The sequence below is a fragment of the Talpa europaea genome (genome assembly GCF_964194135.1).
Source record: "Talpa europaea genome assembly, chromosome: 11".
Taxonomy (NCBI): Eukaryota; Metazoa; Chordata; class Mammalia; order Eulipotyphla; family Talpidae; genus Talpa; species Talpa europaea.
The window spans coordinates 81244763-81266080 of NC_140078.1; the positions used below are offsets into that span (position 1 = coordinate 81244763).

General features: G+C 44.1%; 1 protein-coding gene across 1 annotated transcript in view; it reads left to right on the forward strand.

Moving 5' to 3' along the window:
• Positions 1-21318, forward strand: part of GLB1 (galactosidase beta 1) — a gene marked incomplete at both ends in the record, with an annotated part of 62178 nt that overhangs the window by 16636 nt on the left and 24224 nt on the right. The window contains 8 exons of the mRNA XM_084246578.1: positions 1800-1950; positions 2404-2464; positions 3501-3595; positions 7402-7586; positions 10312-10366; positions 11787-11908; positions 11995-12035; positions 15018-15130. Of these exons, the coding sequence (XP_084102704.1) occupies positions 1800-1950; positions 2404-2464; positions 3501-3595; positions 7402-7586; positions 10312-10366; positions 11787-11908; positions 11995-12035; positions 15018-15130 (823 nt within the window). The remainder of the gene's footprint in view (positions 1-1799; positions 1951-2403; positions 2465-3500; positions 3596-7401; positions 7587-10311; positions 10367-11786; positions 11909-11994; positions 12036-15017; positions 15131-21318) is intronic.

The window sequence follows — 21318 nt, forward strand, 5'->3', positions numbered from 1 at the left end:
TTGCAAAGTAACTAACTGGGGAGAAGGTCTGGGGTCCTGGCTGCTGTTTTTTGCAAGGCTAATGTGATAACTTTTCCAAATAAAGGACCAGAAACCAAGGGGTAGTCTCCTGGGACAGATGGTCAGGAAGAATCACACTTGTTACTCTGTTTTAAGGCTTACTGGCTCCTGTCTGTATTTTGAGTGCTAAGTTTTAGGGGATCAGGATTGTTCCAGGGAACACTTCCTCCCTCAAATGGGGTCATGGAAAGAGGATTTGAGCCAGCGGACATCATCACAGAGCTCTTGGTGAGGGTGGTGGGTGGCTTCAAAGTTGTCTGTGTCTGTGCTGCAGGCAGCCAGGGTGCTGGGAGGAGCATCTGTCCCTCCCTTTCCTGCATGCTCTTCCTGACAGAATCTCCAGTCAGGAGGACACACTAGATTGGAGGTTTTCTGATTCTTTATTAAAAGATATTCTTCAAGAAATAAGCATGTTTTATTACTTTGGCACTTCTATTTTCATTTTTCTAAAGCTTTCCAAGGCATATTTAATTTATATCTAGTAATAATTAACATTGATACAATTCTATGTATTTTTTCATTGCTTTTAATGTTTATACCATATTGAAAGACTTTTTTCCCAGTTTCATTGAGATACAATTGACAAAGCATTGTATATAGCTCCCCCGAAGAATGAGAGACAGTGCTCCAGGGTAACAACTCTGCAGCTGTATAACTGACATGCAGCACCGCAGCATGACTGGACTTACATATATTGTGAAACTATGGCCACAATAAGTGGAGTTGACATCCATCATCTCACATAGACTTTTAAAAATGGAAGGTATTATTAGAGTGTCTATAAAGATTGTTTTGATCAACTTTGAAGTTCATACACCCCAACTGACTTATATAAAGTCAAGCGTTAAGTGAGAGTGGGCATTCTCTGTAGGTCATAAGCTTAAGGGTGTCCCTACCAAGTTTGACTTGCTGGGTAGCTGCTGTGGAACCTCAAAACAAGGTGTACTTCTCAAGAGGCAGCCAGAGGGAGAGGACTGTATGTCCTGGGGGTTTATTGTTCTGTAGGTAGTTCAGAGACTCAGGACATCTGGGTTTTTTTTCTTTTTTGTTATTGAGGCATAATTAACATAACATTTTATTGGTTTCAGATATTTGATTAGTTATTTATAGCCATCTGGAAGTTTGAGCTATTTCTCCCGTCTTCCCCAGAGCACCCTACTCCAATGACTTAGGGAAAGTATAATTACAAAAACCTAAAAACATGACTTACAAGCATTTAGACATAGTGAAGATGTGTCAAACATATGGAACTAACTGGATGGTAAAGATGGTTTGCAGGAGAATTTGAGGAAGAGTTTACATCATCAAGAAAGCTATGCTGAAGTAAATTTATCTTTAGAGTTAAGACTGGCTATGATAGTAACAGGTAATGAAACCATAACCTTTAGTTATCTTCTCTCTATGACAATAATCATTTACATCTCTACCAGGCAAACATCTACAAGTTAATGTGTAACTTCAGAGTCATTCCCCTATCGAGAGTAAAAAGTAAGTCAAACAAAATATTTCCCCCAGAGATTGAAGAACCCTTGGGGAGGCCCATAGGACAACATTCCAGTGTAACATCAAAAGGAAATGCAGTTATCCTTTATCTCCAGGTTCCAGATAATTTTTCTTAACCAGGCCTTCCCCTCTTTTTTCTTTTAATCATTGCGTTAGTAGTAGTCCTAAGAAGGTGCCCTTCCCCACCACTATAACTTGGTCCAGTGTCCAGGAAAGGGCTGTGTGTGTCTTGATAGGTATGTGCCCTGGAACTTCCATGAGCCCCAAAAGGGACAGTACCAGTTCACTGGGGAGCATGATGTGGAGCATTTTATTCAACTGGCACAGGAGCTGGGGCTGCTGGTTATCCTGAGGCCTGGGCCCTATATCTGCGCGGAGTGGGACATGGTGAGTGTGGCCGCCCTGGGCCTTTCTGTGGTGCACAACAGGGTGGGCTGGCAGGAGGGAGCCAGGGGAAAGAGAATAGTTTAAATGAGTCTCTAATCCCAGATAATGAGGAGCCTGCGACTCTCGCCAGCAAAGATGTCTTTTACCTTAGGAAGTGCCTGCTCTATAAAAGGCAGAAAATGGTGTGGGTTCCATCTATCTCACAGGGAAATGACGGAACTAAGTGGAATAATCTAAATAAAAGGCTTTGATTCTCAAAATATTGTTTTCATGCAAGACGATCTTATTTTTATTATCTTACAATTTCTAATTTCCCTCAAAGTTGAAGGCCAACTCAGGGAAGTACCCCTTCTCCATGAAACTGCGCTTCCCCTCACTGCCAGAGGCATCTGTCTCCCTGGCGCCTTGCAGGGAATGGACTTCCTAATCACGTCCTTTTTTCCCCTGTCCTAGGGAGGATTACCTGCTTGGTTATTAGAAAACCCATCTGTTGTTCTCCGTTCTTCTGATCCATGTAAGTTGTTGCAGCGGTCTTGAGAGAAATTATGAAAACTTAGGTAATTTATATCAAAGGGGTCAGGTATTTTGAAGGCTGGGGTCCTTCTGTGCGAACACTTCTAAAAGCTTAGTGAAGGCCTGGATGTTGATCATCTACTGAACAACCCCAAAGTGTGAGTGTGTAGAAAGTAGTGACAGTAGCAGCAGTAGCAAAAATAATGTTTTCTCTCCCCCCCCACCCCCCACTTAGTACATTATGCTACCAGTAAGAGCAGCTAATTAACAAAATGGCGGACGTAGCTTCTGGTCTGTGGCCACTTGATTGCTCTGTAGCTAAAGTGCCTTCTATTTCTTTGTTTACTTTTACAGAGGTTTTTTGGTTTTTGTTTTTTGTCATAGTTTTCTCTTGTGTTTTTAGACTATTAGAGATTATTTTAGCTCTAAACCCTGACCAGTCAGAAAGTCCCATTTCGCTGCCTTTCTAGCTTCTGAAGACCTCAATTTCTCTTGGTGATGCTGGTGGTGAAGATGGTCAAAGAGTAGCCACATTGATTAAGTTTACCGTGGAAATGGCTGCTACATTATCCTCAACATACATTTCTTGGACATTTATTATTAGTATTTTCATACATCTGATTGAATCCTTATAGCAACTTTATAATGTACCCTAGCATCCCCAGTTGACAATGTAAAAATTAACTTTTTAAAATTAAGTTCTAATAAAGTATAAGAAAAAGCTCCACTGTGACAGAGAGATACCATTCAGCCACTCCTTTCCCCATGCCACACAACCAGTCTGGGTGCTTGCTATACTCTAGGCTTTGTGCCCTACGGTATCGACAGAGACCAGTCCCAGCCCTCACCCACTGAGAGCTCAGCTGAAGAGACGATTCCTTGCAGGACAAATTTTATCAGACTTGCAGTACATGTAGCTACCCATTTCAGAAGGTAGTTGCTGAATCCAGCATACCGTGATCTCTGCTGCCAGACCCAGGGTTGTGTCTGTCTGTATTAAAAGGTATGTGATGGTGTGAATCCTGTCTTGTTTTCAGATTACCTTGAGGCTGTGAACAAGTGGCTGGGAGTCATCCTGCCCAAAATGAAGCCTCTGCTGTATCAGAATGGAGGGCCCATTATAACAGTGCAGGTAACCATGGAGACGAACATGGACGGGTGGGGTAGCTTCCGTCTCTCCACATTCTGTACCTGAGTGATGCTGCCGTGAGCCTCACAATTTGGCTTCTTTAAGAGCCAATGCCACAGATGCCACAGGCAATTTATTTAAATTGCATTTTAGGGAGGCGTTATTATTTTTCCATGCCTGTCATGTACGAGTCTGTGCTAGTTAAGACCTTCACAAGGTCACCACCTGGCAGGTGGCAAAATCAGGACTGCAAGCTTGGCCCGCTGAAGGCGTGATCTGTCTCTTTCTCTTGTGCCCAGTTGCCCTCTGGCTGCAAGGTGCAGCAGGAGCTGAACCCCTTTGGTGTCTACACAGTCAGCTCATACCTGTACAGAAAGAGGATGCAGTGAATTGTGTCATTCTGCTTTCTCCCCACTTCCTGCCCCTACTCTCCTCCTTCCATGTGTGTGTTGCTCTTCAAAGACTTGTGTACCGTGGGGTAGATCATGTGGCAAGTATTTTAGTTTCCATGTGATAATTTGGGACCTTCAATGATGTTTGTAAAATTGCTTTGGTAAAACATGAACCCTGGGGGCCTCCCTGGTGGCGCAGGGGTTAAAGACACAGTGCTATCAAGCTACTGCCAGCCACTGTAGCACAAGTTGGATCCCCGCCAGCCAGGGAGGTGACTCACATGGCGCAGCAGACCTCTCCTGTCTCACCCACTGCTCCCCTCAGCAGTGTATTTCAGTCAATCCACATGCTCTGCTCCCCACTCTGTCTCTGGTGAATCCTCTCACCCTCCCACCTCTGGCCTACACCCCAGTTCTTGGATGCATAAATAAATCTTTTAAAAAAAAAATACATGAACCCTGCTTCCCTGGATATTTTACCAAGGATGCTCTTATTGAAAGGAATAAAGTTATATAAAACTGGCTGCACTCTAGGGTATCAAGGGGTGCAGTACAGTGCTCCTTTTGGGAGCATAAGGCAGATTTCCTTTTTATGAAGAGTCCTATGGATGGCTTGTAGGGTTAGGTCATTGGTGGAAGGAACATGGGCGTGCCCCCGCCCCTTGGGTGTAGACGTGACTAGGCATTGAGGAGGCTGAGCTGACTAGGGTGTCTTTTCTGACACTGCGTGGTGGGGAGACACCAGGGGCTGCTCAAAGAGGGACAAGTAGCACTTGATGTCCCTTCACGCGTCTTCAGTCCACTGGGCAGACTTACACATTTTCCTGTCTAAAGATTTCACGTGCAGCTCTTGGGTGTGTCTGCTCCGCACAGCTGGGTCTTCTTCCTTTCTCTTGCTCACAGGTTTTCTTTCGTTTCCTGCATTTTCCACCTCTCCTGAAATCACTTTCAAGTTTTGCTCACAACTTTTCTGCACTTTTTGGTTATTGAAATGCCACCAAAAAATGTAATTAAATATGAACTCTGGAGGAGAGGAAAGTTGACTGTATTGTGGGGATGTTTCCTCTTGTGTCCATTCCTGGCAACTTCAGATGATTTTAACTTGACCCTGGATCCTGCCAGAATGCTGGGCCTCCTTCCCACCCTCGCCTTCACATCTCTACCTCTGTGGCAGCTATCTCTTGGTCCCTTGATCAGTAAATAAACAAGTATGCTTTGGGAAGTACAGAAACATACAAGAAAGCAGAAAAAACAAACACCATAACTGTCACTTAAACCTTAGGAACCAGAAGCAAAACTTTTTACTTTCAAGGGAGATTTCCTTGAATTTTTTCCTACACCTTTTAATTATTTGTTTGTACAGAGTCTGTTCATACTGCTTGACCAGTTTCCTATCCACTTTTCAAACTTTAGTCTTTTGTCATAAGCATCACTCCAGATTATTAAACATTCTTCTCATGTCCAGTTCACACCCTGCTCGTCACCTGTGGCGTGGCTCACACCATGTCCCTGTGTCCCCAGGGCTTTGCAGTTGACTTTCAGGGCATCGGCTGGGCTCTTGGGTCCCTGTTCGATGTCTGTTTGTGCAGCTTTTGTAGCAGGGCGGCCCTGCCAGGTGTAGCCCCAGTCCCTTCTGCTCCCCACATGTCTTCCCGGCAGCCACGTAGTCACATCTCCCATGTGTGCCCATCATACGCCCACCAGATAGTTCTGGAATTAAACAGACGCCGGTGGATTAGATGAGAAAGAAACTTGAGTGGGTAGAGAGTCTTTTGCTGAGTCAAGCTTTCTGTAAATGCTAATTTCACTGTCTTAATGCTGGTTTCACTCAGTTCTCAAAGTTGGTGCTCTCTTGGGCTACCCAAGAGTCTGAAAAGGCCAGAGAGGAGGTAGCTGTCTGCAGCCAGGGCAAAAATAATTCAGACCAACAGGCGCCAATCTCTGCCTGTGGGTGTGGAGGGCCCTCGACCCTGTTGTCTCACAGCTGCAGGAAGCCAGCCTTATGATTCAGCCGTCTACAAATATTTTCTTCTGGAGGGATTAGCTAAACCTGTGCCAGCTAAGCTGGTGCGCTCGTGCAGACGTTTATGTCAGCCTGTGCCAAGTCTGCACCTAAGAGAAGTAAAGTCACCAACGTCTGTTGATAATATCCGAGGTAAAAAGAATTGGGAGCACGTTTTCCACCCACAACTTCTGCTTCGTCCCATGAGTGAGATTACAGCCCTGCTTATACCGGTTGCAATAAAGGATCAGCAGCTTTGAAAGCCTACAGTGCTATGTTGCTTTATTAAGGTGCATATGGGATGAGATAGCTCTTCTGGCATGAGGATCTGCCAAGCATAGCGGGGGGCAAATCTAACCCGCGCCCATTTTTGTTTGGGACACAGCCCCGCTGTCCTTTATGTCCTGTCTGCGGCTGCTCTGGGGCTCCAGTAGAGCTGAGCATTTGAGACAGATGCCACCAGAACGCTTCAAGTATTCACTCTCTAATCCTTTATTGGAAAAGTGTGCTGACACCCCACTCTGGAAAAATCAGTGATCTCATCTCACTGTGACTGTTTCTATCTGTTTTTCAAGTCCTTTTCTGTGTGTTCCCCTCTCACCTCCCTAACCCCCCAGCTCTTTCTCCCCCTCTAGTTGGAAGATACAGAACCTGACTGTACTCCTGGGTGCTTGCTTTTTGAGCAGTCCCCAGGTGCCCAGTCGTGTGCAAAGCCTACTCCTGTATTGACACAGTTAATCCTCATAACAACCCATTAGCAGATGATTTTTTCCATCTTCTTTTCCTTTTTCTCCATTTTCTTTTTTTTAAACTGTATTTTTTTTAAGTTTATTTATTTATGCATACAAGAACTGGGGTACAGGCCAGAGGTGTGGGAGGTGAAGGGATTCATCAGAGACAGAGCGGGGAGCAGAACAGGCAGACTGACTGAAACACACTGCTGAGGGGAGCAGCGGGCGAGTCAGGAGAGGTCTGCAGCGCCATGTGGGTTGCTCCCTGGTCGGGGATCGAACTCGTGCTGCAGTGGCTGCGGATAGCTTCATAGCTTGTGTCTTACCCCTTGCGCCACCAGGGAGGCCCCTCTCCATTTTCTATATTTCTGCCATGGGCAGGTGTTACTTATATAATGTTCAAAGTTTTGTTATAAAGGAGAATATCACTGCAATCTGAAAACCAGCACAGTACTTTGGTTTTCTTTCTCTTACTTGTGGGGGGGTGGGGTAGGAGGTAAGATTTTATGCTGAGTATTTTGCTTTTTGGAAAGTGAGAGACTTGAGGACTGAGTGGAAGGGATCCTTGTGGCAGTCATCGTGCCTCATCTCAGGAGATGCTCAGGTATTTTCTAGACAGAGCCTTGCGTTAGAATGACTGCATAGGGGTCTGATATTTTCCCCCCTCTTTTTTGCAATATGCAGGTTGAAAATGAATATGGCAGCTACTTCTCCTGTGATTATGACTACCTGCGTTTCCTGCAGAAGAGGTTCCACTACTACCTGGGTGATAACGTGCTTCTGTTCACCACCGATGGGGCACGACAAGCATTTCTGAAGTGTGGGGCACTGCAGGGGTTCTACACCACGGTCGACTTTGGAGCAGGTTGGTGTTTAGAGTAACAGAAAACCCTACTGGGACTTGGGTCTTGCTCCATCGGTTGTTCTGGGCAGCTGGTCTAAGTGGCATGGGCATACTGAATGAGAGCTCTCAAATTTCCCTTTCTCAAGTAGCAGGTAAGCTAGAACAATTGATAGGCACCCTCTGTTGCAAAGGATTTTGTTTAAGCTGATTTGGACTTTGGGATGAGAGGTCTGGAGGAGCTGGCCGGGAACCTGGAGTGTTGTCCTCCCTGGAATCAGCCAACCCAGGACCAGTTCCAGCTGTGACTGCTTCAGGGCATGTCCTCAGGGAGTCACCTTCTAGGCTTAGTCCGGGATTGCTTGCTGCTCTTTGCTCTCCCTGTCCCTCTACCTTGGCTGGATGCTGGGGGCTGGCTCTCAACCATGGTGACCTTGGAGGTTAGCCGCTGCCTGGATGTGGTTGGCATGTCGACCCTGGAGTGCAGGCAGCATACCTCACCTCTCCATCATCTTCCTGCATAATTCACAACAAATGAGCTCTGGTGAGCAGTAGGTAGTTTGGGGGGTTCTTTAAAGTCATTTCACCTACGTCTCTGGTGCTTTGTAAACTGCAGTTCTGGGTGGGCGACCCTATCGATAGGACGTTTCTAGCTACAGAAAACACAAAGGGAGTCTTCCATGAAGCTGAGAACAGTTTTCCTAAAGAGCATGACAACCAAATCCAGCCTCTGATCTTTTTGTGCTGTGGAGGGAGGGCATTATTGGGACAATTGAAATCTTTGAATATGTCTGTAAATTAGAGAAACGTATTGTGTCCCTGTTAATTTCCTGGTTTTTATGATTGTTTCATGTTTATTTACAAATGTTCTTGCTCTTAGGAAATGCACAGTGAAGTATTTAGGGGTAAAGAACCATCATGTCTGCAACTTACTGTCAAATGACTCAGAAAAGTACTATATTTATAGGAGGGGGCGGAACTGATAAAGTAAATGTGGTAAAATGTTAACAATTGGAGAGGCTGGGAAGAGGGGACATGAGAATTCTCGGAGCTATTCTCATAACTTTTCTAGAAGTTTGAAATATTACAAAATAAAAACTTGCTCTCCACCCTCTTCCCCAAGAAAAGCTCTTGATGTAACATAAACAGCCTGCTTCCCTCTGAGGGAGACGCTGTATTTACACACAAAGCACGTTCTTGAGAAACAGAGCGCGTTCTTGAGAAGGACATACACAAGACCCAGGTTGTATTTTTAAAGAGTTTCTTGTACATTACTGAAAGAGAAAAGCACTGCCTTCAAGTGAACTGAGAATGTGGCACCCTGCTCAGACCGTTTGGTGATGAAATAGCTCATCTGCAGGGAGCTGCACAGGAAGTGGCAGGCTGGCTTCCTTCTGCTTTGGCACATTTGCCGCCATGGTGATGAAAAGCACAGTATTTTTCTTTCCAGGTGTGACTATTCGTTTACTTCTTGTCCCATTCCCTCGCAACGCTCTCTTAACCTCAGCACCCTCAGGAAGTTTATTGACGTCTGCTGGTTTTTGAAAGTGTGTTTTTGTTATCGAATGGTCTGCTATGTAAATGCCCAGTATTTATTTTTATTCTGACTTACTTTGCTGCATGTAATTCTCCCGAATTCCCTCTGTTTTATTGCAAATGGCTGCAGTTCATCTTTTTTATGGCTTTGTAATACTCCACGGTCAAAGCACAGTCTTTTCTGTTTGGGGAATGAATGGAAGATTCAGTTGTAATAATAGTAGCCTGTGGGAAGCATTATTTGTAGGTAGGGTGACAACAGGGGTGATTCTGCCGTGGGTTGCAGGACAGACCACTACAAGGGCACTGTGCTGGGGCAGGTGGGGCATGTGGCAACTTCGCTCATTTGTGTGGAAGGGGGTATTGCCAGAGGTCAGCTCACAGGAGGAGATTTACAAGAACAATATTTAAAGCTGGAATGCCACCTGGTGCTGAGTAGTGAGAAATACAGCTATAGAGTACATGAGAGTCCACTGCTTCTTGAGCAGCACCATCCCTCCTGAAAGCTCTCCTTTACAGCCAAAAGTTGGTCCAAAAACAAGGGTCACCTGGACATCCTGCCTGGTGTCTTTTCTCCTCTGGGATTCCTGCTATGGAAACCAGACTGTGAAATTTGGGGCCAGCACGCCCTCCTCTCTGGTTGGAGACACTGTTTAGGCTCACCCTTTCACTGATGCCAGGCGACCCATCCCCTCTCTTTTTAGAAGAAGAAGGAAGAACAGAAGATATGGGATCTAAGACAACCCATGGATACCCTAGTGGAATATTTCAGAAGGGAAAATTGAGAGCAAGTGTCTGGAATGGCTGATGAGATTCAAATTCAGAGTAGCCTCCATTATTTGGGGAAAATGCAGCAGAGGCCACAAGGAAGTATCTTCACAGCAAACCCATCCTGTAAGAGTCAGACACCCATGGGCAGAGATAAGCCCACAGGCATGTGCCCCAGCCGTGGGGGAACACAGATGAAGAAGACAGGCCCATTGCATGAATTCCCAAGGCCACGGGAACCTGTCCGGAGAGGAAGCCACATGCCATGGGCCTCACACATCCCTCACGTGGACGGTCTGGGTGCAGACTTCAGCTCACCCGGGCACGTGTTCCCAGCCCATGGGGGGAGAGCAGGGCAGAGGCCTCAGGTTCAAGTCCTGTAGCTGACTATTTATCTTCTTGTCATTGCCACCACTGACCTTCCTTCTCCCTCTCATCATTTCAGACAGCAACATCACAGCTGCTTTCCTAACCCAGAGGAATAGTGAGCCCAGAGGGCCCTTGGTAAGACCTGGGGAAGTGCCTGCCTGCTTGTGCCAAGTTCATCAGAGTGGTGGGGAGCAGGGTGATGGGCCATCCAAGGGGGAGAGACCCTGGCTTTCCCTGCTCTGGGGCCAGCAGCTGATGGATGCGGAGACCACCCTTTGAACCCACGAGTGGCCGCAGAAGCTAAGTCCCCATCAGAGTCTGAGGGCCCGCCCTGGCATGGAACCAGATGGGCAGTAATGTGAATACCCTGCCAGGCACCAGGCTCTGTGCTGTTCATGCTGCTCCCCACTAGGTCTTCGTGGCGACTCTCATTAGTAGTGAGGGGGAGCAGCATCTCCATTTTCAGCGCAGCTCAGAGAACATGTCACTTGCCAGGTTCCTGCAGCCTGTGGATGGCAGGGCCTGGGGCTGAGCCAGGTCTGTGATCCTGGAGGCTCCTTGTGACGGAGATTCTCCGCTGTCAGTGTGCTTGCCAGCCACGTGGGAATCTTATTAAAATGCACATTTTGATCTGTTGGGCCCAGGCTGGGGCCTGAGAGTCTGCATTTCTGACCAGCATCGGGGAAGGTGGCATGCTGGCACACTGAGTTGCAGGACTGTTGCCTGCTGGCAGGTGGCTGGACATGACCTTAAAGTCCAGCAGGTGCATACAGCCCATTCGCCCACCACTGTGCTCCCCATAGCAGTGCTTGTGAAATGTAGTGTATGATCCTGAAAAGGATCCTGGGCTGGCCTTTTTTCTTTTTCTTTTTTTGCTATGCCCCACATTGTCCTGAGCCTTTTGCAGCAGGTCAGTCAGCCTCACCTGGGTACAAACATTTGCACAAAAAAAGCTTGTTCTGAGTCTGGTCTCCTCTTAGCGAGCTGTGGGGAACCTGCAACCACAGACTCAGGGTAGAGCTATTTCCAAGAGCCTGAGACAAGAAGTTCCCACGACACACCCAGATTTCTTTTTCTTTGTCTATAATAGATTAAGGACTTGGCAGGGTAATGCCCAAAAGAAACATGAAGTATGTGGGGCCTGGTTGACAGAAAACCGGACAAATGTCTCTCACTTTAATTCAACTTGAGATCTGAAAATCTGGGTTCACACAAAGGGTGAATTTGGAGATGATTCCTTTTATAAAAATATTTTGCCATCTGATTCTTTCGCCCAACAAACTTTCTCTCCATTTTTAAACAGGGGATTGGTGAAAAAAAATTGATGCAGTTAGAACTTTTTAGAAATACCGTATTGTTGGCACCTGAGAATTGAGTTTGGACAATGCAGTTATGGGAAGTCCTTGCTGGTCCCCTGACTCTGGACTAAGCTGTGGGTATCAATTCCTCTCTCCAGCTGCTCCTGGATGAAGAACCTGGGGTGACAGTTACAGGGAAGTCACAGTATTTGAAGGTTATAAGTTTATCCTAAACTTCAATTCCCTTTTCTTTTTAGGTAAATTCTGAATTCTACACTGGCTGGTTAGACCACTGGGGTCAACCTCACTCAACAGTGAAGGCTGAAAATGTGGCTTCCTCCCTCTATAACATTCTTGCCCTTGGAGCTAGTGTGAACTTGTGAGTGTGAATTTCTGGAGGAGAGGGTGCCCTCCATAGCTGTGGGCTCACAGTGAAGTATTATCTGTTCTCTTGTTTTCTTGTAGGTACATGTTTATAGGAGGAACCAATTTTGCCTATTGGAATGGTAAGAGTAATTTAACATCTGTTTGTAGAAGCTTATGCTAGAAACTTCTGGTGCTTAATTTTGGCAGGGTGTGCCTACAGAAATTTATTTTCTATTTTTGTTTGTCTTCTCCTAAATTTTCAACAAGGAGCATCTCTATAATTTAAAAGAAATCATGTGTCTTTTTAAAAATTGTAGAGAACATAACTTGTGCATTTAAAAACTCTCTTGTCTTAAACCAGACTAACTGGGCGAGCCTCAGTTACAGCCTCCAGCTATAGCTTATTTGTTCATATAATATGATGTAATCTTTTTTAACATTTTGCTTTGTTGAGCTATGTCACACACTATAAAATTCATGGTTTTAAAGTGTGTGATTCAGGGGTATTTGCTATATCAGCATCTGATTCCAGAACATTCTCATTATCTCAAGAAGAAATCGCATACCCATCAAAACCCCACTCTCTCCTCCCAGACCTGCACAATGGCTAGTCTCTTTCGTGATGGATTTGCCCATTCCAGATAGTCCCTATAAATAGAATAATACAATATGGGTGATCCTTTGTGTTTGACTTCTGTCATTTAGCATGATCTTTTCAAGGTTCATCAGTGTTATAGCATGCACCATTCCTTTTCGTTGCTGAATAATATTCTATCATACGGATGTTCATTATATTGTTTATTCATCCATCAGTTGATGACATTGGGTTGTTTCCACTTTGGGGCAATCATGAATAATGTTATGAGCATTGATGTATGCATATATGTTTGAATCCCTATTTCAGTTCTTTTGGGCACATACTTAGGAATGGAGTTGCTGGGTCATGTGGTAACGCTAGAGGTTGAGGAACGGTCACAGTGCTTCCAAAAGCCACTGCACCGTTTTACATTTCTATGTGGTCTTTTTCAGTAGGAAAATTTATGACAGAATTCTTTTCATTGCCATTAATCTTTACAAAAACAAATTAGTCTATATTGGTTTTTCTCTAAGCCTCATTCCACACCTCTTTTCACATCTGCACTTTTTTCTCTGAATCATTAAGGACGCCCTTATATCACTGATGAATTTTGGAGGCTTAATTTTGGCCTGTATCTTTCAGCATCTATAATTAAATACTATCAACTCTTAATCAAGTTTTCCCTTTGAGCTGCTATCTTTTTTGTGGGGTGGGATGGATTAGGAGAACACTTTGTTTATAAGTGTTTTTAATGTTATTAGAGCTAAGAAATGGAGCTATTGCAAATGTCAGATGTCACTATCAAGGTTAGTTTTAGAAGTTTTAGATCATTTCTGTGTATCTGCCTTCTCATTAAAAACAGTTAAAACTTTGTGATGGCATTCCACCTGGATGCCATTCATGAAATTGAGACTAAACGTCCAATCCAGGAATCAAGACTGATAGCTTTTGGAACTTGGCAGCTCTTGAAACAATGAATGTAGATTCTGTGCAAAGGACTAATGAGAAAGGGCTCTGGGGCAATGACCTGACCCTTATCCTAACACCTGTCAACACCACCATCAGTAGGATCCCCCCCCCCACACACACACACACACAGGGCTCCATCATTCCTGAGCTGTGTGAAAGGAATTTGCTACAAAACCACAGGTGAACTATCAAATTTTGTGCCTTATTTAATGTAAAAGTAGGTTAGCTATAGATTGTCCTAAGATAACTTCAGGCTCACACACTTGCATTGCAAAATGCTCTCTGGAGTGGAAGAGAGAGGGGGTGGCCCCGAGTCCTCAGACTGCAGCATCAGCATCCCCTGTGAGAAATGTAGTTTCACAGACTGGCTGAGTCAGAGTCCCTGAGTGGGGCTTAGGAATCTGGGTTTTAATAAGCGTTGTATGACTCTCCTGCATGGCTAAGTTCTCTAAGTACTGGCGTAGTCAGAGGGTCCCCGCCTAATATTGCACATAACCTGTCCGTGACCAACATCTGTGACTAGGTTGGGCGCCTCTGGTCTGGCGTCTGCCCCTTGAATAATAATTACCAGGTCATTTCCTTTTGTTGTCTTTTGGTTACACAGTACTGGCATTATTTAATGGTCTCGTGGACATGACATCCCCCTGGAACAGACTCTGGGATGCCAGCAGGCAGTTTTATAGGGGTGTGCTCCTCGGAGCAACACCGGTGAGAGACTGGGGAGCAGGACTGGGTAGAGGGAAAAGTTGGGCCATGAGGCAATGTCGAAATTGGCTGGGCTGATTCTAGAGGAGTCTGGAACTGGCGTGGCCCTTTCAGGCAAGGGGACCAGATGTTACGTCTCTACATTGGCCAGTCATTGGAATGACCTTTCCCAGCAGGGTCTTAGCCTCGGGGAAAGCAGCATAGCAGAGACCAGTTTGCAGGGAGGGACTCACGTGAGAGGTGAGAGCCATTAGCCTCAGGAGCCTCACTGGGAAGCTGGGAACGAAGCCGTGCGGGTTTTGAAAGGGGATCTGCGAGACAGACTCCCCCTACACTCTTGGCCGACATTACAAAGGCCTCCAGGTTACACTGGAATCTGTGTGTGTCAACATGTGTCCGGGGTCATCTCCCGTTTTGTTTGGTCCCATGGCCCCGCAGCTGTTTTGGGCTGATTCTCAGTCGCCTCCACTCCTCCACTTAGTCTCCTTTTCTCAAGGACACAGTCTGATCACGAGAGATGGCAGACTGCAGGACTGACAGGCAGAGGTGCTGTCAGGCCCCAAGCTCCGCCATCACTGGGTAGTGGCGTGGAGCAGGTCTGGTTAGCTTCAGATTTCCTGCTCCTCCAGCACTGACATCTGCAGGGGTCGCAGCTGTGAGTTTCCCCTGAGCCAGTGGAAGGGGAACATGCTTTGGAGATGCAAAGGACCTTGCCTGCAGGAGGAAACCGCACATCCTGAGAGCCACCCCTTTGTCGCTGGTCTAACGTGTCCTTTATTTCCTCCCTCCATGATGCTGAGCCCACAAACCCCAAAGGGGTTCCAAAGCTGAGACTTTGTTAGTATCTAGTGGGGTACTTTTTGTCTTCCAGGGGCCAACATACCCTACCAACCGCAGCCTACCAGCTACGACTATGATGCCCCCCTGACTGAGGCAGGGGACCTCACTGAGAAGTATTTTGCTGTGAGAAATGTTATTAAGAAGGTGGGTCTTATATAGGCTGGGGAGGGCTGGTATTGGACAGAGCCTGCCCGAGCCTCACTATGCTCCGCAGGCAACTTCTGAGGAGCTTTAGTCAAAAGACTGATGAGATGATGTAGGAGATGGACCAGCCTTAAGACTTGGCCCCATCTTATTACGGTAACCTTATTAACAGGTTCCTACTGGGCTACTCATTTGTAGAACTGGGCCCACTGCACCTGGTGTCTTATAAAGATTAAAAAGAACATATATAAGCATCCTGTACGGAACTGACACACGTTGTCTAATACGGGTACTGTTACTATTATATATGGAAGGCAGGAAAGTGTTTCTTCTCATGAAGAGCTGAAGAATCTAGGAAAGAAACTCCATAGGCATTGAGGCGCAGTGCAGATGTGAGCTGTCAGCATTGCTTCAGTTCTGTTTGGGAACAGAAGTGATTGCTGTTTCTTTCTGGCCTGCCACCTGAACTGCTTAGTCCTGTTAATGTGACCTTTTGAGGCATCTAAAGCACTCAGGTGGGGTTTCCTGTCTCTGCTGTGGGTTTTAAAAAAACCCACAGTTTTTCTGCTCAGTCACCTGAGTTTTGAAGTTAAAAAACTAAGGTTTTCTGCCTGTAAATGGTATGGACCTTTTTTTTGGTTTTAAATATGTTGTAGTTTCAATTTAAGTCTAGGTGTTAAACTGTATCATAACAGAAAAATATGATCTTTACTTAGATACTCTTAGAATTTCTCCATTTCACCAAATTTTGAATGTATGGTTAAAATGTTACTTATGTTATTTTTTATTATGGTTTGATCTCTGCTAAATAATGACTCCCAAACTCTCCAGTCTGCTTATTTCAGCTGCTATCTCAGCAGCTCAGGGTACACACTGGGAACCTACACAGGACAATACACTCCCAAACTCTCTTGCATGTTTGTTTTCTGTTTCCATTCCTATCTTTAATATTTTCTTCCTTTGCTTGAAGCTGAACTTTTGAATCTTGCCTTCTATATTCAAGCATTGCTATAGCTCTAGCTCATAAATTTTGACATGTAATATATTTATTTATAATTTTGATTTTTCTTTGACCTTTGAATTATTTAAAAGTTTGCTTTTCAATTATTAACCATAAGTATTTGTCTATTTTGTTTATTTATATTATATAATAATTCCTCACTTTAATGTCATCAATGGGTTCCTGGAAACCATAACTTTAAGCAAAATAACATAATGGAACCACTCTGACCGCAGGCTAGTTGATATACACAAGAGTTAAGTTCCTACAGGGCATATATATGGCCAGAAAAGTAGCACCAAACTTCTAATTAAAGACCCCAAACTCTTTTTTTTTTTTTAAGATTTATTTATTTATACATGCACTGGGTACAGTCAGAAGCACAGGAAGGTGAGAGAATTCACCAGAGCCAGAGCGGGGAGCAGAGCAGGCAGAAGGACCGAAGTACACTGCTGAGGGGAGCAGCGGGCGGCAGGAGAGGTCTGCGCGCCATGTGGGACCCCCCTCCAGTGGCCGGGGAGCAGCCAGGGATTGAACCGGCACTGCAGAGGCTGCGGGCAGCTTCGCAACCTAGCATTCAACCACTGCGCCACCGGGGAGGCCCCAACCCCAAACTCTTAACATTAAGCAATGTTTTATGTTCATTCATTCATTCATTTTCCAGTCTGCTTATTTCAGCTGCTATCTCAGCAGCTCAGGGTACACACTAGGAACCTACACAGGACAATACACCCTTCCATCACAGGCGCACCCACATACACACCCAACTTATAATTCATGCCATTAAGTTAGTGTGCACATATTTGGGCTGTGGGAAGAAATCAGAGAAAACCCACACAGATGTGGGGAGACTGTGCAAACTCCACAGAGAGTGGCCCTCACCTATACTGATTTTTTTTCCTCATCAATGTTATAGCAAAATGGTATTGAAAGAAAAGACATTATTCAATGACCCACCATATTTGCATTCTAACTACAGAATACAGTCTGTATGATCCCAACCCCTTGAAACTTGTTGATCCTAGTTTTAAAAGCCGATATACCAATATTAATTAATATCCCATGTATTCTGAAAAGGTTATATATACATTTTATAATTGATGTATATACGCATTCATTAGATTAAGCTTATGGATTTTTTTAAATTAAACTTTATTTTCTTACATTGTTGTTCATTTTTTTTAAAAGATTTATTTTATTTATATAAGAACCAGGGTATAGGCCAGATGCACGGGAGGGTGAGAGGATTCACCAGAGACAGAGCAGGGAACAGAACAGGCAGACTGACTGAAACACACTGCTGAGGGGAGCAGCGGGCAAGACAGGAGAGGTCTGCTCACCACATGGATTGCTCCTAGGCCAGCAGGGATCAAACCGGCCCTGCAGAAGCTGCGGACAGCTGCACAGCTCTGCACTCAACTGCCTGTGCCACCAGGGAGGCCCCAACATTGTTGTTCATTTTTGTACAATATTTGATTTCTCTGCTCAGGTGTAGTCCCCATAAGTCTCCCACCACACCGTCAACCATCACCATAATCCCTTGTGTTCTTCCCTCCGCTATTTTGACCCATCTTCCTACCCTTTCTTTGTAGTTTTGTCAGCTTTTGAGCTATGTTATTGGATATGCAAATTGAGAATTAAATCCTCTATATCATTATGTGGTAACCTTCTATCTCTAACAGTGCTTTTTGCCTTCAAGCCATTTTTGTCTGCTGTTAATATTGCTTGCTTGTATTCTTTTGCCTTAGTGCCATCTGATCTTTTACAACACTCTTATATATATGTTTCATGTGGCTCTTGTAAACAGGATATAGCTGGATTTTTTAAAAACCTGTTTTGAAAAGTTCTGTCTTTTAACTGGTGATTTATTCGTGCTCATTCATTATAACTCCTAAGACACACTAATTTCAACCATCTTATTTTATAAGATGTATAATAATGTAAAATAATAATACATTATTTTATAATAATGTATTTGTCTACCTTTTCTGTTTTGTCTTCCCTTTATTACTTTCTTTTGAATGATTTGAGTTATTTTTCCCTTATCCCTCACCCACCATTTGGACATCATTTGCTATATTTTTCTAATGCTATTTATTTTTAAAGTCTATTGCTCTCTCTTATATGTACACTTTGTCCTTTTATTCCTTTAAGCACACTAAGATGCTTCTACTCCATATCTGCATTTGATAATTCCAGCACCCAAAGATTTTCTAATACTGTGCTGTGTTGTTTCCGTGAGCTCAAGTTCGTGAAACTTGTTTCCTTGCATTGGTTATGATTTTGACTGCATACTCATTTTCTTAAATCTTTATCTGTAAGGATAGCTTGAGGTTTGAGGTGAAAGGTGGTTAAAACACCAAACATTTATTATCTCACACAGTTGAAGGTAAAGAATCTAGAGGTGACTTAGTTGGATATTCTAGTTCACAAAGTAGAGGTTGTAGTTAAGCCATTGGGGTCAAACTTCAGACCCTGAAGACTTGGGGAGGAAGGATCCATTTCTCAAAGCACTTGCTTAGCTGATGGCAGGTCATTGCAGTTCCTGGACACTGTGGAGCTCTTCAGCAGGCTGCTCCTCAGAGTGAATAATCTGAGGAAAAAAGCAGAGAGAGAGAGAGAGAATGCACCAGCCTCCAAGATGGAAGCTGCAATCTTTTTATTACCTTCCATCACTTCTGCTGTGTTCTTTTCACTAGAAGCAAGTTCGCTCAAAGCAGATCATACTCAGCGCAATTAAGTTTCACTTACTGAGGGGAGCAGTCTCAGCAAATGGGTGATGGGGTAAAACCACCACATCCCCTTACTCTTAAGGTCTATTCGTGACAGGTAACATTAACTGTAATCACAGACAGGATTTGGTTATGTCACTAACCAAATAAACATAGATTTAGTTATTTCCTTTTTTGGTGTTTATCGCTAGAGGTGTTACAGAATGTAATTCTGATAAGCACGAGAGTTGAAGAACCCTTGACTTGGAGTGGGAGAAGGAATCTGAGGAAAAAATGGCTTTTCAATTAGTCTTCACTCAATTCTCCTTCTGACCTTGTCATATGATATATAAAAGGGATAGTTTTAAAAGAAAACATTGATTTTCTGTAATGATGAGTTCTATTATTATGGCATTTTTCACGGTGTCCAGATTTCTTTGTTCTGTGAAAAACAATCTTGACTTTTTATGTAGCCAAATGTATGAATTCTTTCCTTTATGGTTATTTCCCCTCTGTAATAGTATACACAAATTCCCTTAGAATGCTTAAGCTTTTCTGAGTTCATATTTTACACTTAAGAGGTAATGTTCATGGAATCATAATTTGTGTTGTTAGCAGCGCCCCCTACAGTCCCTGTTACGCTGCTGTCCAAGGATCCCTGCTCTATGCACCACATGGCCTGGACCACTCTGACCCACTGCCACACATTTTGGCACCAAAACCAAGCACAAGAATTTTTTTTTTAGTTATTTTTTACGTTGTTTCGTATATATTTGATTTCTCCCTTCAGGTGTAGTTCCTGTGTTCTCCTACCACCACAGCACCCTTAATCCATCACCACAGTCCCTTGTGCTCTTATCTCCCCTGTTTTGACCCCCCTCCCTGCCCTCCTCTGCTGGATGCCTCCAATCTATGGTCAGCTTGCAAGTTTTGTCTCTTTCCTGATCCTTTGCTCGGTTTCCCTATATTCCACCTGCCAGTGAAACCATCTGATATTTATCTTTTTCCTTCTGGCTTATTTCACTGAGCAGCATCCCTTCTAGCTCCATCCATGCTGCTGCAAATGGCATGAGTTTGTCCTTTTTGGTCGCTGAATAGTATTCCACCGTGTCTATATACCACATCTTCTTGATCCAGTCATCAGTTTGGGGGCATTAGGTGGTCTCCATATCTTAGCTATTGTAAACAGAGGCACCAGATTTTTAAACTTCAGCGTGGACGGACTGAAACAGGAATTTAGACTTCCAATCTCAAATGAAACTTTAACTCCCTTCAGGTCTCTTCTAGCATGCTGATCTTCTCTTCTTGCTGCCTGGTATAAAGCATCACCTCTCTACTTCCTTCCTGATGGACAGGTGACATGGTGTCCTCTTCCACTGAGAACATTAATGCTCATGAATGTGCCTTGTTAAGGAGTTTGGATTATAGACCATGGAGTGCCTTTGAAGTGTTTTAAGGAAGAAAGAGAGAGCTAAACATTTCAAAAAGGTTGTTGAAGGCACCAGACGGCCTCTTCACTTATGACTGTTCAAGGCATGACAAAGATTGACATTTTTGTCTTCTAATGTAGGCTCTTTGGTGTGGGTAAAACTCAGCCAGATATGGTTAACACTTTGACCTCGAGGATGAACCATAAGACTGTAGGGCAGTGCCCGTCTCCTCCCTGAGAGGGGCAGTGGTGAGTTTATACTGTATGCTTTTGCATGAATTTAAGACCAATTTTTAAAAATAATTTTGTTCCCATTTTTCATATGCTTGATCTGAAAACTATACTTAAAGCACAAATTATTATGGTGATATAAAGTTTCAGAATATAGTGTTTTGGTATATTCTTTCATTTCTTTTCTGAAACAATAGTAGGTTAGGAGATTAGGACATTTCTCTATGGTAGTGAAAAATCTCTAAATTATTAAAAAGAGAAAAGACCGTGACAAATGGGATGGACAGGTGGAGGCTTAATACTGATATTATAATATTATGAGTTCACCTCACTGATTTATTTATTTATTTATTTATTTATTTATTTATTTTTTATAGAGGCATTTTTTTTTTTATTTGTTTGTTTTGTTTATACATGCACTGGGTACAGTCAGAAGCGCGGGAGGGTGAGAGAATTCACCAGAGCCAGAGCAGGGAGCAGAGCAGGCAGAAGGACCGAAGTACACTGCTGAGGGGAGCAGCGGGCAGCAGGAGAGGTCTGCGCGCCATGTGGGACCCTCCTCTGGTGGCCTGGGAGCAGCCGGGGATCGAACCGGCGCCGCTGAGGCCACGGGCAGCTTCGCAACCCAGCGCTCAACCGCTGCGCCACCGGGGAGGCCCTCACCTCACTGATTTAAAAAACCAAGATCCAGATAGATAATTGGCTAAAAAACAAATAAGTATAGACATTTGGTTGAAATTTTTGGTATATACTACTAATTAAAAATCATATAAAATGTTCATATTATTTGACCTAGTTGCCCTTGTTTTTTTTTTAA